A 16,866-nucleotide genomic window follows, 5' to 3' on the forward strand; every position below is an offset into this window, starting at 1 on the left:
GTGAAGTGATGGCGTGCCCATGGCTCGTTCCTTGCGTTGGTCCTTTATGGCGCTGACGCAGTCAAACGATGATGACTCCTGCTCCCGCCCAGCCCCAGTTAGTTATCTGTCACGGCCTGGCCGCTGATTAAGCAGCCCTTTCATTTGGCGCAGATTGCCTTAACGAGGGTCGGGAGCGCATAAAGGCTACCCTACCCGCCCAACGCCCGACCGCCCGCTCGCATCAGTTGACACCTGAGTGGCCTTAGCGTAGCCATACGATCCCTGCCAATCTCTGACACGATATATATATAAATGTATATACATATACCTCTTTCTACACATGGCGGCACTTAAGTTTTATTCGCATTGCTTTAAATGCTCACGTAGTATTTGTGGCCCGCATCGTTCTCCCAAGCACCAATTTGAGCCTGGCGAATTTGGTGTTTCGTGCGCGGCGCGCGTTAATTTGATGATTATGATTTTCACACTGGCGAATCGTGAACATCTTTAACGGGTTTGCCTTTGCTATAGCCAAAGTAGGCTCTGCAGCAGCTAACTGTCGCAGTTTGGCATGTGGCATGCGGCATGCGGCATGAGGCATGTCAATTGTGCCACCTTGCGGCATGCCTTGGCCATGCCACGCTGTCAACAACGTGCTTTGCATGCCTAACTCAACGAATTCGTTATAAAATATTGTTAGTCCAATTCAGCGTCGCCTACTGCTACCGCTGCTGCAAATGCAATATAACAATAGCTGCGGGACCTTTCCGTCTAACGGTGCATAGCTCTATCCCAGTTGCCCCTCTACCTTAGCGCGCGCGTACGTGCAACTGCAGCATATGCTCCACTCGATTGGACACATGGCCTCGAGCTTGAATCCTTTTTGGCTCCTAGCCTCTGGCAACGGCCAGAACTTATGTATAAACATTGCGGCTGCTGACTAAACGGAGCCTGGCAAAGCATCTCCTGTCAGTTCCAGCCTTTTCGTGTGATGGCAGCTGGCCCAAAAAATATGTTGAACGCAAGGGGCATGGTCGGGGAGTATGGGCCAATTAATCGCATGCATTTGCTGAAGTTGGCATCATTATTGTCCATTTTGGCTGACTGCAGCTGTCACTGTCTTCACTTTATTGGCTAAACACATGCTGAATGCACTTAGAGAAAAAATCGAGTTGTTTTTACTCGAAAAGAAAATCTTTCTTCGTTTTATGTTGATCTCAAGAATGCAAATTCTTTCAATAAGTATTTTTTACTTAATTCATTTCATTTTGTTATATCAGGAAAAATGTCTTTGAATAAGAGTATTTTTTACTTAATTTATTGGCTTTATTTTGCAATCAGTTTTAAACTCAAGAATAGCATCAATTAGCCTTAAAGGAAATAAGGAATATTGAAGGACGAAAGAAACAATCGCTTTGTATTCCTAGGTCATGCTAAAGCTTACAACCGGATTCCTGGAGGGGTCGTTTCAAGGATTCTCATATTCCACCTAAGCAGCATCAGGCAAGCATTTTGCCTCACCTGCGGCAAAGGGAAGGGCCACATAATCACCAACAACATTATTAGCATCAACATTGCCATTATGGCGCCGGGATGAGGCCATAGTGCAGCACAGCTTGCCAAACCCTCCTGCTCGGTTATCCACAGTCTTGAGACTTTTTCCGTGCCAACATAGAAAAAATTGCGAAAATGCGGCAGACAACTTGCAACCTGCAACCTGCAACCGGCAACTAGGTAACTCACGCTTAAAATGCTGCAACAACTAATTTTATTTATGCATTAACTATGAATATTTGCGGCGCCAAGCGACCGCAGCGAGTCGCGAGCCTTTGCCAATTTTTCGCAGGGCTAAATTAAGAGACCATGAACTATCTAATAAATATAAAAATGGGAGCACGAATGAACCGAGTTATCCACAGACTGCCTAGTGATAAATGACCTACCTTCATCGAATACCCTTGCTAGCTGCTTAAAGTTTCAACTAAATAATTCAAATAAATATTTAAATAAATATTAGTTGTTGTTGGCATCCCTTAAAAATGATATTTGCGAATTCTGTTGCTGCACTTGAAGTGCTCCAAAACTAGAAAACTTGTTGAGGCAACCGTCGAAATGCTGGCGAATGCGATTTGAGTGCTACGTAGGGCGCGTAGGAGTTGGAGGCTGAAGTGGCTTTAGGGTATATTCTGTGAGTGTTGCGTTTGATTAAAGTGGTCATCGTGGTGCATACCTGTTGCAGGCGGCAAGGTGAATGCCGCATTCTGCATGTGGCTGCCTGCACCCACTTGAAGGGTTCTCAGCGGCGCATAGTTTTTGCCACAACTCGTGCAACCACACAGATACACATTTATGCGTAGTTGCGCCTCAATTAGCTAGTCGCATTGCCATAAGGGGGGAGGGCAAAACTCACTTATAAAATCTAAAAAGTATAATTTTTATCATGATTTTTTTTTTTTTTTGCTGACTTCTGGACAATTGTGGGAACCGACAGTCCATTGTGTTGAACATGCGTTCCGACAGGAAAATAATTTGGTAAGTACACGCTACAAGCGCAGACAATTACAAGTGTTGACCACTAAAAAGAGCGGTGGGCTTTGTTGCCAGGGGAAGCAGCTCTACCCTCTGTGGGGCATTTAAATTAAATGCCAATCTCTATAGAAATCCAAAGCTGATTCGAACGACAAGCATCTAAAAGATTGCGCCCAGCATGCTTGATTTATTTATAACACATGCGACGCATCTCATATATGTACTTATGAAATTCACAGAATAAAGGAAAAGTATACCAATCGACAACAACAACAACAACAAGAACAAGTCGTCGACAGGATACAACGGGACAAACGACATAAAAAGCGACATCATCCAATCAATTTATGCGCCAATGTCTCCAGTGGGTGGCGTGGGCAGCACATAAGCAGGCTCACAGATTGGAAAATGGATAATTGGAAGTGGGTTCGAGTTCGATTTGGGGCTCTCTCTTTGATGGGGCGCAAGTTGGGGGAGCGTGCGTAATATTATCTTTAAAAAATCATTTCAGTTAAATCGAATTCTTAGGGCAAACCTATATAGCAAGCAGTTCCCTTATATATCCTGTGTGTGGAGGTAGAAACACAGTAGACTTTCCATTCTGACGGACTGACAGCTCCAATAACTACAACAGACTCCAATCTTTGCGCAATAAACCCATCAATTGAGAATGGTTCCGATTTGGCCAAGAACCTGTCATCATTGGTATTCCCATCCTAGTAAAAGGACAACTCCAATCCCAATCCCAACTCCTGCTCGATTTCAACTTTAATTCTCCATTCGGGCGAATGCATTGCTTGATATTTTTGGCCATTGTTGTTGTTATTGTAACGCTTTCAAAGTTATTTGCTGTCCATTTCCAAACATTAAACCAGAGTGACTTGAATAAATTTCATATTTGAAAGCCTCACACACACACACACACGAATATACACACTCACACACGGTAAATGGGGAAGGCGGAAATATCGAAACCAAAGTAAACCAACATGGCTAATATGTGCGGAGCCGACGGCGGCAGCCACTTTGGCGGGGTCAGCTGTGAAAAGGGGCAGCCTCTGCTATCCAGAGCCTGAGGTAGGCAGAAGCCACTGCCTGCGCGCGTGTGTGTGTGTGTGTGTTGGGGCATAAACCAAAAATTCCTATACGCTGATGCAGCAATTTCCGGCAGGAGTGAAAGTGGTGCGTGCGACAACAGTGGCTGGCCAGTGGGCGTAGGCGTAGGCATGGGCATGGGCGTGCCACCAGCTAGTCCTTTGGCCCATGTGCCAGGCAGGCAGGCACTCAAGAATTTTTGCTGCTACTGCTAGCCGGTCGGTCGGTGAGTCGACGGGTCGGTCGAAATGCTGATATGGCTGGCTACTGCGAAACTGATGCCATTAACAGACGCAAATTTCATTCATATTCATACACTTGTCAGTGGTTTCGGGTTTAGGCATTCAGTTTTTGCCTCGACTGGTTGCTATTTTTTTGTTTGCCAAAGAGATAGAGTAAGGGAGAGCGAGAGCGAGAGAACAACTCGACTATATCGAGGCAACATCTAGTTGCAACCGCAAAGAAATTTCAAAATTATGGAAGCAGTTATCGGGCGTGTCAGCAAATGTTGCCAAAATTGAGGCATGCGAAATTCAGAATGGATAAGCCAAATGAAGATATATTTGTGGTTCAATGGGAAAGAAAGAGGGCGTGTTAGGCAGCGAGAGAGAGAGAGAGAGTGGGAGAAAGTGGGAAACTAAGAGAAAGAAGCATTGCTCTGACCAATGTGTTATGAAGCACACAAGAGCGAGGTTAACTCTGGAGTGGCACAAATGATGGGAAGATGATATACTTATGAACTTTATACTCCACCTTGTTAAAATGGCACTGACTAATATACCCTTTATTAAGACATTCATTAAGCCTGCGAATCGGACCCGCACTTCCCTACTTAGACAGATTATCTATGTTTATTTCATGTACTCCATTTGTGAGAAATAATTTCTAAAGGAGCCTCAAATCATTACAGTTATTCTATACATATATAGTAAATAAATGATGAGGTAATTTATTAAATTAGTTAAAAAGCTTGATATATTAAGGAAAAACATAAAATACATTTTCAAAAATTAATTGAATATCATAAAGAAATCGAGGTAAAGCTCCACAAACCCAAATACAAATAAATGAAATTAATATTAATTTTAAGTAATTAATAATTATTTTAAATATTGTATTTTGTATTATATACATGCCCCATATGAAAAACTAAAAAAGCCACAATTTAAACCGATATTTCTTATCAGAGACTAGTTTTCGATAACCGGACTGACAGAGGGAAGAGCTTTATCAACTTGTCTGATCAAAAAAATTGAAAGGCAAATAGCCTAGAACCTGAGATGTCGAACTTGAAAACCGGCAATTCGGGAAGCCACCTGCAGCCTGCAGCTTGCAGCTTGCAGCGTGCAGCGTGCGGCGTGCAACTTGCACCACCAAATGACAGCGGCAGCAGCCACGGGCGAGACTGGCGAGTTGTTTGTCAGCTTATTGTTTGCTTTAATTGCCGTTTGAGCTGCCAACGCGGAGCATTTGCATTGTTTGTCCAAATTACTCGTAGCACACACTTGCCCCTGCCACACACACTCACACACACTCGCACACACACACACACAGAGAGTGAGTGGGACGCTGATGACAATGGAAGTCACCCCAGCGAAAATACGGCTGCTGCTGGTCGGGCAAGGGTTAACAGGAGTCGAGTTACCAGGATTGGAATGAGACCAAATCTGTGCACACAAAATAATGTTTGCGCAATCGAACGACAATGCGAAAGGGAATGGGGCATGAGATGAAAGAATGAGTGTGCTGTCCGAGCTGTCCAATGAAGCATGTCTGCGTGTGAAATCCAATGCGAAGAATAGTGAGGGGGTGCGGGTGAGTGGTAGGGGGGGGGGGGTAGTAAGAGCTGTTGCATAGTTCCCAGCAATTGTTGCAGAGGAAAACGAATTTTTCTCTGTCGCAATTAAAAGCGCTGCGAAGCCATCGCCAAGTTTTTCCCAGTTCCCAGCAAATGCCGCGTCACAGATTTCCACACATGAACCCCCGCTCTCCGCTAACCTGATGATGGGGTCAGCGGCAAGCCGGCGAAGCGGAACCACACGTCAACTGGACAGGTCGGTGCAAATGGTGCAAAAGGTGCAAAGGCAAGCGAGTCGCCCGAGACAAGTTAACTGATGCGTGGCACAAAGCGTGCAGCCAACAACAATTCGGACGAAGACGAAGACAAAGTTCACACGATGCAGAGCGATAAGCCAAAAGCCATCCACGAGATGCGGTTGCCACAGGCAGCTGCCGCTGACGACTTGCAGCAAATGGCAGGCTGCAGTGAAACCGGTTCAACACGCGCCAGCGTGTCGCAGCAATTAGGACTTGGCTTGGCTCACAAATGCTACCTGCTGCCGCCACACCAAAGCATGCCACAAAGCTCACAAATCATGCAACTCAAGTCGAATGTATGCAGAGCTGATCAAATATTAATTTTCAATATGTGAAACAAGCTGAACAACAGAACTCAATTTATAGCTCGGACTACCTCTTGTTGTCGACAGCAAGCTTGTGCCGTGGGGTATACTGCAGTTGTGCTAACGTATGCAACATCATAGATAACAAATCTGACGGGAGAATATTTTGATGCAAGTGAAAACGAAGCCCTGCAAAAGGATGTGACAACAAACAAAAGTTATTTAAGAATGAAATTTTGATGTGTTGAAGCTGTGCGAAAGGAGATGCAGGGTACCTTCTTGTCGGACATTCTCAACTAGTCAACCGTTATTTGCTCTTCTTCTTATTGTTGTTGAGTTGTAAACTTATTGAATCTGCATAAAATATGCAGAGGATTCCAAGCACACGCAAGCACACATGTTGCACAATAAAGGCACTTGGGTGGAGGGGCCATGCGAAAAGCGAACATTCATAAATAAATAAAATTTCAAAATTCATCCAACTTGCGATGATTTCGATTTTAATGCAAAAATACAATTTGAAAAGGAACCAGCAAGGAGTCCGACCGTCTCTCAATTGTGAGCGTGGGCGTGGCCGTGAGGCGTCTGTGGTTTTCCTTCGCATATCGATAACAGGACCCGACCTCACATCAGACGGAGCAACAGACTTTGGGATTCACGCACAGTATATCTCTGGCCGGGCGCCGTACACAAAGGAAATGGACTCCCTTTGAGCAGAATGATGCAATTATTTACACTTGATTAAATACTCAAGAAAAGTGAAAGTGTGTGGAAGCAAGTGCGTCTGGGTGGGGCAAGGTGGAGAATCTGTCGCCCGAAATGAACACACAAATTTATATTTTAGGCAAATTCAAAGTGTGCGCACTTTTCGTATTGAGCTGTTTTTCAGAAATTCATAAATTTAAATTAGCAAATGAAGCCATCGATCTGGCCAGCTGGGTAGGTGGTAATGGGCTGGGACTGGGTAGGTAAGGGGGCGTGCTGTATACCTATCCGCAAATGATATTCAATTACAGTCGCAGTCAGCTCTACCCATGGCAAACATTTAATTTATTGACTGTGCGCTCTGAAGGCGTTTCTTATTACCAAAAGTGCCAAAGCGCTGTCATTGCCATGGCCAACGTGGTGGACACCGCCCACCCGCTAACCCACCCATTCTCTCCTGGCACTCCACTTGCCTCTCGGTAACCATCTGTCAGTCAGGCAGTTAGGCAGGCGGTCTATGACGAGTCTCATTTGGCATTTGCTTGATTTGGCCTCTTTATTTATTCATCCATCCTGTCCAAACTGTCTGAGCGAGGGCTCGGCAACGGATAGGGGGGTAGCTACTTCTTCTTCTTCTTCTTCTTTAGCAACTGCTTCTGCTTCTTCTTCTTCTTCAATTGTATCAGTCCGCATTGCACGCTTACCAAATCAATTCGCATCAAAATCGAACCGAAACCCATCAAAATTGAGGCGCAGTCATCTATGATGCTATCTAGAGTCCACACCCAGAATCCCCTAACCCCCCTCCCTCTCACTGTGTGTGTGTGTGTGTGTGTGTGTGAGCTTGTGCATTTTAACGGTATATTCTGCGTAGGAAGTACGCTGGGCTGCACATTGCTAATATCCTGCGACGCCGCCAATCCTAGGCCGCCGCAACACACCAGCCTCCATCCCACTCTCCCCGACTCTTAACTGAAATACATTTCATTAAGATGCCCCCACAGACCAAGGAGAAACGCATAGACTTCTTTAAATTAAGTATAGCGTATTTTAGAAGTTCGCTTCTTGCGGCTGGACCAGAATGGACATTAGGCGTCCGTTTCGAAGGCGGCGCAGGAAGCGATAAAGATACGAGTACACTAAAAAAAAAAAAGGAAAAGGCTAGCACGAATATAGCCAAAATAAGTATAAATATATGAAAGAAATTCGTTTGTTATCTTTGTGCCATTAACCAAAATTTGACAATAATAATAATTCATATTAACTTGAAGAATATATCGAAATACAAATAAGTTAAATAGCGTGAATTTCAGTTGCAACTAGCCTTTTCTCTAAGTGTACGGCAGCGTAGCAATAAAACTGTTTATTTGGCATTGGCAGCGAGGCGTGGCAAGGGGCCATCTACACACACACACACACACACACACACACACTCGAAACACAAACACAAACACAAGCACAGGCGCATTGTGGGATGTGTTGAAAACTCATAAATCTGAACACAGATGACAAACTGAGGAAGGGATCAAAACCAGGGGCTGGGGCAGGGACAACACCAGTCCAGGTAGCCTCTATCTGCGGCGCAGAGCAATTACCACATGCTACGATTGACAAACGCTGCAGGAGTTCAACTTGCCTGTGCGGGAGCTGTGCGGCAAGTGGAAATCCGAGAACTGGAGAACTGGAGAATCGGACAAGCTGGAGAGAGACGGCGACTTCAAGTGCGCAGCGCTCTTTTATATCTCCTCTCGTCTCGACTTATTTCTGTTTGTTTTTTTTTTTTCATTTTTTTGAATAGTTATTGCCACATGCTGCAAGTGCAACCGATTTATTTATACACACACAGACACACGCACACACACACTCACACACATTTATTTATATGCATTGTGCTGCTGCCGTTTGCTCACAAATTGGATTTGCTTGTTTGCTGTTGTTGTTGTTGTTGTTGCTGTTGCTGTTGCACTGTTGACATCCCAGCAATTACAGCGGCATTCTGAAGAGCTTGCCCCGCCCCTGCAGCTGTAGGCGTGGCAGCACGAAAGAGCGTGTGGCCAATGTAGTTTATAGTTTTAAATAGCCCGGCGCTATTTCGGTGCTGGCCACTCCGCAGGCGGCAAATGAACACACACACACACACACACACACACACACACGCATAGACAGCCTGCCACAGTGTGTGGCAAGTGCAACTCATAAGCGCGACAGCTTTTGGCCTGAGCATTACGTAAACACAAAGACACCAACGCACACCAAAAGCTGGGCCCGAGCTGAGCTCAGCTTTTGTGTCTGTCAGCTGCGTGGGCAAAAGCCACCGCGCAGACGGGCTGCCAAACTGGTTGCTCGGCTCAAGGTGTTGCGGCAGCCAAGTAGTCAAGTACCGATATATACCAAGTATATATATATATATATATATACCGATATATACATATGCATGCAGTATACACATCCGACTGCCCACACGGGTCGAGCGGGCGCAATCTTTCAAACTCGGCTGGCAATTGACAGCTGGAGAGCAGCGCAATTAACTCTGCAGCGAGAACAAACAGAGTCAAACGCAGACCACGAAGCCAAGTGCCCAATGGCTTCTGAGATGCTTGCTGCAGATATACTACTGTACAGTGAAATCTATCCCAAGTGAACAAAGCTACGCCTTAAAGAGTTGTCGAAGACATGGGCAAAAACAAAAATGTTCGCATAAATTTGTAGACAATTTTGTACTAGCAAAATTGATCCCATCTAATTAAAATGGCTTATCCGGAGTTGTTCGCCGTTAGCAGATTTTTTTTTACTGTATTTGGCCGATTATCCGCTTAAGGTATGCGCGTTGCAAGGACTCTTCGTCCTGTCTTCCGTTTCACTCCATCTCCAACCCAGTTTTTCTGTGTGTGCTTAGCACTTGCCCTTTGAGCTCTAGAATGAATAGAAAACGCAGACTTGTTTCCTGCATGCATCTCTCTCGCTCCCTCTCTCTCTCGCTCTCTCCCTCTCCGTCTCGTTGGTCAAGCGGTGGCTCCTATTGTCAATGCACTTCAGTACATTTACCAGCTGTCAGAGACAAACGCAGCTGAGAAACCTTTTGGCGCTTTCTTTGCTGCTCCACCTGCTGCCCCACTTGCCCCACCTCTGTCCATTCTCTTGCTTATCTCTCGCGCTTTCGCACTATCTATTACGACATGTTTGCCCTACACTTTCGCCGAGACTCTTCTGTGGCACACATTTCAGCGTTTTAGCCACAAAAAAAGAATCGCACTCTTCTTCTGTATACGTGTCCTTGTGCTTGTTTATGTGGCCCTCGAAAGTCCGTCCGTCCTTCCGTCCGTCCGTCCACCCGCCCGCATGTCCGGCTGTCTTTTCTGCCTGTTTGTTGACATATTATGATCCTTGATTATTTTGTGCTGACAAATAAATGCTTTTATTTTGCTTTTCTATGCTTTGACTTCGCATTCAACTTCATCTACATCTTCTTGTGCTTCTACCTTTTGCTACCAATTTCCTTGCCCGCGTGTGGCATTCAGCTTCAGCCTGTGGCCGCCGTTGCCAAGGTGCGCAGGCTTTCATTTCTTTTACTTTTTTTTTTTTGTATTTTGGCTAATTGGACTGAAGCAAAGCTCGGGAATTAGTTGTCCGCTTAGCTCTTCATATGTTTCATCGACACATCTTTTATATTTGTGGGCGTTGCCCTGTTACGCAGCTGCTGTCCCTCGCAATAGAGAATTGTGTGTGATAGGAGAGTGGGGAAATGGGTGGAGGAGGCACTGATTCCAACAGTCCAACATATGGGAATAGCAAGATTGCACTAGGGGAAAAGTTCACACTTTTTGTGCTATAAATTAACATTTTTTAAAAAAATATGTTCAATATATGTGTTAAAAGACTTGATATTTCTCAAGTTTCAGCAAATAAAAACTGCCACCAAAGTTTATTCTAGTAAGTTTAAGTTTTTTCAATAGCAAAAGTTCGACTAATGCGAGAACAGCTCAGATTTTCATCTGTTAACTTAACAGATGCTTGAGCTATGTTAACTTTTCTGCCTAATAACATTACAGTTTGATGTATTTGTAATGTATTTTGAGCACAAAATTATGAAAATTCGGCTAATGCGAGAACAGCTCAGATTAACATCTGTTAACTTAACAGACGCTTGAGCTATGTTAACTTTTCTGCCTAATAACATTACAGTTTGATGTATTTGTAATGTATTTTGAGCACAAAACGCTCAAAATTAGCCACAGTGCATTGTTGGCGACCTGCCGCTGGCGCTCTTGATTGCCTATGTGATTTCGTCAACGAAATCAACAAACCAACAACAACAACAGCAACAACAACCACAAAGAGCAGCCCATCACAAAGGCAAACGCCCACCAAAAAGCTACCAAATCTAAAAACGGTGGGCGTTTAAACATATTTTGTGAATTATATTTGATTGTTATTGTTTTGGGGGCCATCGAAAATGGAGACGGCCAAGTTCCGTAAAAAGCCTCAGCCGCACAATGAGTTGCTGAATTTCAATGGCCTGGGCAGCTGGTCTTAGGCTTGGGCTTGGGATTGAAGGGCGGAAGTGCGATAAGCGCCTGACGAAGTGCATGTGCTAGCCACTAGACCACGCCCCTTTGCCCATTGATTCGATTGCAGGCACAGCATAAAAGACGGATGTGGAGCGCAGTAGACGTGCGTCTTCCGGCTCGCACATTAATTATTAATTAGCTCCAGCGCTTTGGCTGGGCTTCTTTTCTTTTAGTTTCTGTTTGTAAACAAATTACAGAGTGCCACAAGAAAGAGTTGCGGAGAGCTGGATGCGGTTAAAGGACACACTGTTGCTGATGCTGACTCGCCGAATCTCCTCCTCTTCAGTTTCCCATCGGCCGAGCATGAACGACATGTGAAGACACCTTCAGACTCATCAGAGCTTTGCTCTGACCGCAACGGTTATTAAAAGGAAGTTTGGCTTACCACAAGTCCAACACGCACACACAGACAATGTGACACATGCACTCCCTTAACAGTTCCTACACTTTGAGAAAAACTCAAGAAACTTGTGCTCAAGTACCTATTTGTTCAACTTGGTTAACATTTGGTTGAAGCGAATAGTCCATATAAGAAAAAATTGCCTTAAAATTTTTTCTTAAAAATTGCAATGCTTATTTTAAGCTTGCAAATTCTTAAAATATGTATTTCGTATATTTTTTTTTATTCAAACCTATTTTTCTCATGTTTCACAGTCTATTTTAAAATATTTCAGCAGCAAACAGTTTTAAGAAATAGACTGAATGATATGTTAATTGTTTTGAGAGTACGCACAACACTTTTCTCTCAGTGCACAACCGATTCTTCTGCTGCGTCTGGCTTGGCAGCCGCAAAAGTCAAACGAAATGACTTGTGCTTTTGGCCTAATGAGCTCGGTTTGGGGGCTAGGCCAGGTTATTAAATAGTGCAGCAGCAACAGCTGCTGGAGGTGGGCGCCACGCCACGCCTACCCTTCAGTTAACGCCCCCCTTTTGTCTGTGATATGCCAAAATGTAAAACTTACCAATGCATAGCAGTCGAAGCTGTTTAATCCAATGCGAATGCTGCTGCTGCAGTTGTTGCTGTTGTTGTTGTTGTTGTTGTTGTTGTTGCTGCTGCTGCTTCCGTTGCTGCAGTTGCCGGCAACTGCAATTGTTGCTGCTGGCGCTGCTGCTGTGATTGTGGTTGTTGTTGCTTTGTTTGCGTTGTCTTGCATTTTGCTGTTGCTGTTGTTGTTGTTGCTGTTCCTGTTTCTGCTGTTCTTCTTCTTCTTCTTCTGGCTGAGCTTTTGCTTGTGATTTCAATGCCATTTTGCTCATAGCCTTAACAGTTGTTGTTGCTGTTGTTGTTCCTGTTGTTGTTGCTGCTGTTGTTGTTGTTGCTGCTGCAGTTGCACTGGCAATTGCTGCTGCTTTGTCCGAAACGCGTCAAAGCTGAGTGCTATAACAAGCAGCAGTTGCTGTAGCCGCTGCTGCAGCGCCGCATTTGTTGCAGGTGAAGTTGCAGTTGCAGGTGTATTTATTGTTGGTTCAAGCAACTTTGTGACGCCACGCAACACACAATTTTGCCCGGCTTAAATACCCTATGAACAAACTAGTTTCAGGCTGAGCCTCGACCGAGCGGGGCCATGTTAACGGCGGCTTACGGGTTACGGGTTACGGGTTAACTGAGGCGGCGACAGGACATGTGACGAGCCGTGACGTGCCGGAACGGAAGGAGCCCCGCGCGACGCAACTAACGAAGCCGCGCGACAAAATACAAGAAACAACGAAAATGTTGACGAGCAATCGACAAAGGATGCGTAGAGGAGGAGGCGAGAGGGACGTTGCCTTGAATTTTTTGGCCACTTGCACTTGATGTGTGGGGTACATTCGCTGGGATATTAAGTATATTCCCGCACAGCTTTAAGATTAACAATTGGCATCACTTTTGGCGCAGACTCGATAATTTGCCGCTTGTACCGCGGCGGCTGCCGAATGGACCAGCACGTGTGTGTGTGTGTGTGTGTGTGTGCGTGCGTGTTGCCAGTGTGTGTAGCTGCCCGACTGCGTCAGAGTGTGCGTGTGTGCGACGCACTTGATACGGCGCCCGTTTGCTTTATCGAGGCGTCCACACTGAATGAGAGCTAAAACCGAACTAAAACTTCTTCTAACTGACGAAGCCATCTGCAAGCAGCCAGCAGCCAGCGAAGGCAAAACTCACGAGCACGCCTTCGCGAGCACGCCTTCGTCTCGTGCAGCGCGACACAGAGCAAGAGAGAGAGAGAGAGGGAGAGAGAGAGAGCGCGTGCTGTGATAACACAGACAATTGGACTCATTGTGTTTGTTTGGCTCTGGCTGGCTGGCATTGCAGGTGAGTCGCTTTGTTCGCCGCAAGCAGAGCCGGTTTTACACTCTCTCATTGTAATACTTGTACAAAGACACTCTCTGCACTTATACAAAACGAGAGAGAGGCAGACATGTGCGTGCTACGAGTCGCATACAATAGTAGCAGCCAGTCGGGCTTCATTGTTTCCGGCATTTATGCGCTACAGGACTTATATGTTACTTATATGCGAATAAGTGGTGTTTTTGGATTTTGGTTTACTTATACACGCAATATAAGTGGTGGTTTATGTATGCGATAAAGCGCGCATCTTAATTTATACTGATTATGCTGCCGTGTGCCTGAAAGTATACACCACGCTTAAATGTGTTGCTGGTTTAGGTATGCGACTAGAAGGCTTATACACTCTACGCTGCCGTACGTGCTGTAAATTGTATACTATGCAATCGTTCAATTTATACAATAGTGCATCTACTAACATCTTATAATATAAGTGACGGCTGCTACACTTATACTATATACTTATACAGTACATTTCAATGCTGTTCGATTTTACCTTATAAATTCTATGTTTTGGTTTGCCTTACCCAAACTGTTATACACCGTATAAGCAAGGTATAAGACTAACCTTTCGTAGAAGTTGCGACCAGTTCGATGCGCTGTGCTCATGCAAGAACTTCAAAAACAACAACAAAGAAATTACAAGTTACAAGGTAATGCCAAGTTTAATAATTGCATAAAATGCAGAAACTCTTTGACAACACATAATTTAGATGTCTTTTATCAACATATAATTTTCACAGTTATATACATATATATTTTAGCTCTGACATAAGTTGAAGCAATAAAAAAATAAACATAATAGGTTATTAAAGTACATAAATATGATAAATATTCTTAGGCAACTGTACTATATCAAAAGGACTTTAAAAAATTCGATGAAAGGGTATTTAGTCTTCGGCTTGTCGCAGATAATTGCTCTTTCTTGTTTATGTGCATTTCTTTGTCCCATACTCTGCGCACCCCTTCTTATACTCGAAATACTCATGAAATTCCCTTGCCAAGTGTAAGTAATTTTCATTTCATTTGCAAGAGAATTACTTCACATGCACGCACATACGCTCGCACACACACACGCACACACACACGCACAGACATTGTGTGAGAGACAACAACAAACACTTGTTACTCTCCGCTCGCCACACGCGACAAGTCCCGCGGGAAAGCTTCGCGTGCAATTTGCCTGAAATAGACGTGAATTTGGATGTGAAATGGCAGCAAACTGTTGCTGCTCGTGCAGTGGCAGAGGGGGAAGCGTGACGTGAAGAGCCGACAAGGAGGCACTGCTAGCAAATTTAGCAGTAGGCGTGCCAGACGAAAAGGGCAGCCAAAGGCACAATAAAAGCCAGATTAAATCCTTAGAAACGTTGAATTTAGGCCAAGTGCGCAATTCAATCAACAGCTCTGGCCAGAGGGGCCGAGAGGCAGTGGGGCCGAGGGGCAGTGGGCGTGTCGCCTAATAAGCCTCAATTTAAAATTGAGTGCTAATCTTTTTATGCGAAAATATAGCGAAGCGAAAATAACAACAAGCGAAACAAAAATAGAAAGCAGAAGAAGAAATAACAAACTGACAGAGTTGTCCTTGAGCCAGGCGCAGAGCAGATGTCCTGGCAGATAGAAACGCAACAAGACAAAAAAAAAAAAAAAGACTCGAATTCATTTTCAAATGTATTTTGCACATCATTTTCCAGCTCTATCTGTCTCTCTCTCTCTCTCGCCCAACCCCCTCCCTCGCTCGCTCCAAATCAGTTTCCGCTTGGCTCCTTTCTACAGCGTTGCCAGCTGCAGCAAAGTTATTTCTGATTCCCAAACCGGAAGTGACAGGAAATGCAGTGTCTGTTGCTCAAAAAGGATTCAGCTGTTTTTTAAACCGCCGAATTGTGGTTGAAATGAACAAATAGCTGCTGCGACTCGTGAGAGTGAGAGCAGGCTAAGGCTAGACGAGCGCCTCAAATTAGCTACAATAATACCCTGTAACTTTGCTAACGAGAGAGATGTGCTTAGAAACGCTGTCGAAAATGGATACCTATCGATAGCTATAATGGCAGAGTATACAAATTGATTATGCCCAACTGCTGTATACCCTTGCAATTAGTACAGGGTATATTAGTACAGGGTGGAACATTCTGGTCTGGTTTAACGCTAAGCTTCTAAGAGTATACAAATTTATTGACGCTTCTGTTACATAAGCATGCACAACTGCTGTATACCCTCATTTGCAATGCATTTAATTAGTACAGGGTATACCACACTGCCAATGCTGCCAATATCTATTGTGCCAAGCATTCGGGTCTGGTTTAAGGCTAAGCCAACAGATTTGATCCATTCCCGGCCCGCTTTTAGACAAGCATTTACACTGTCAGAACTCGGCACATCAATCGCCCATCTAAAGCCCCCTTTTTTTTGTGCAGTGCAACTTGGCAGAGTATCGTAATCTTCAGCGTACACCTCCAGCCCTGCCGCCTGCCCCTCCCTTTCCCTGCTATGCTGTTGTTTGCGATTGAGTCGAGCGTTTTTTTTCTTGCAACTTTTCGGGGGTTGCTGTCTTATTTGTTGTTGTTGCTGTTGTTGTTGTTGTTGTTGTTGGTGTTACTTAGTAGGCCGCCATTGTAGTCTTTATTTGTTTATTGTTGTTGATTCAGCCCATTCACCATTTCGCATCACCCCCCGCCCCGTCGCGCTCTTTGCCATGTGTTTTGCTTCAGCTATTTGTCTTTGTACATTACCAGCTCAGCGACAACTTATCCAGCCCCGCCCGGCGAGCAGCCCGCCCTAATCCCGTCAAGATTTGAGTACAAATTTTCATATGCGATTTGCAATTTATGGCTAAGTGATGCTTTGTAAATTCATATCGCAACAATTTTCCGGGCACTTGCAGTGTCCAAGAGCCGTCGATACTTTTATAAAATTAAATGCAAATATTTTCACAGACGCGCAACAACAAATATTTGTGTGGCAAAGCGAGCCAACAGGCTGGCCCACTCACACACACACACACACTCACACACACACACACACACACATGCGAGAGACTCTTGAGAAAAGTTTAGATTCATTTGCAAACAATACACGCACAACTTGGACTCTAATGCCGGGTCCGAGTTCAAGTCCGAGTCTGAGACGCGTTCCAGACGAAGGCGTCTGCCAAGTTATGCGACTTCTCGTTCCAGCACGCACGCAGTTTTTAATTATGTTTTATAATTTACTCGCACTTTATACAATACACAATTGCTCAGTGTTTTCTTTTCATTTTTCTATACCC

At 44.6% G+C, this 16,866-nt stretch overlaps 1 protein-coding gene across 6 annotated transcripts in view; it reads right to left on the reverse strand.

Annotated features, from left to right (window-relative positions):
- sns (sticks and stones) overlaps nucleotides 1-13,343 on the reverse strand; it is a 63,379-nt gene extending 50,036 nt beyond the window's left edge. For all 6 annotated transcript variants that reach the window (XR_011416837.1, XM_070209635.1, XM_070209634.1 and 3 more), the window contains exon 1: nucleotides 12,244-13,343. Coding sequence is in view for 5 of the 6 variants with exons in the window: in XM_070209635.1 (XP_070065736.1) it covers nucleotides 12,244-12,538 (295 nt within the window). In the remaining variant the exon portion in view is untranslated. The remainder of the gene's footprint in view (nucleotides 1-12,243) is intronic.
- Between the last annotated feature and the right edge of the window lie 3,523 nt (nucleotides 13,344-16,866).

Source organism: Drosophila virilis, chromosome 5 (genome assembly GCF_030788295.1).
Source record: "Drosophila virilis strain 15010-1051.87 chromosome 5, Dvir_AGI_RSII-ME, whole genome shotgun sequence".
NCBI classification, from domain to species: domain Eukaryota; kingdom Metazoa; phylum Arthropoda; class Insecta; order Diptera; family Drosophilidae; genus Drosophila; species Drosophila virilis.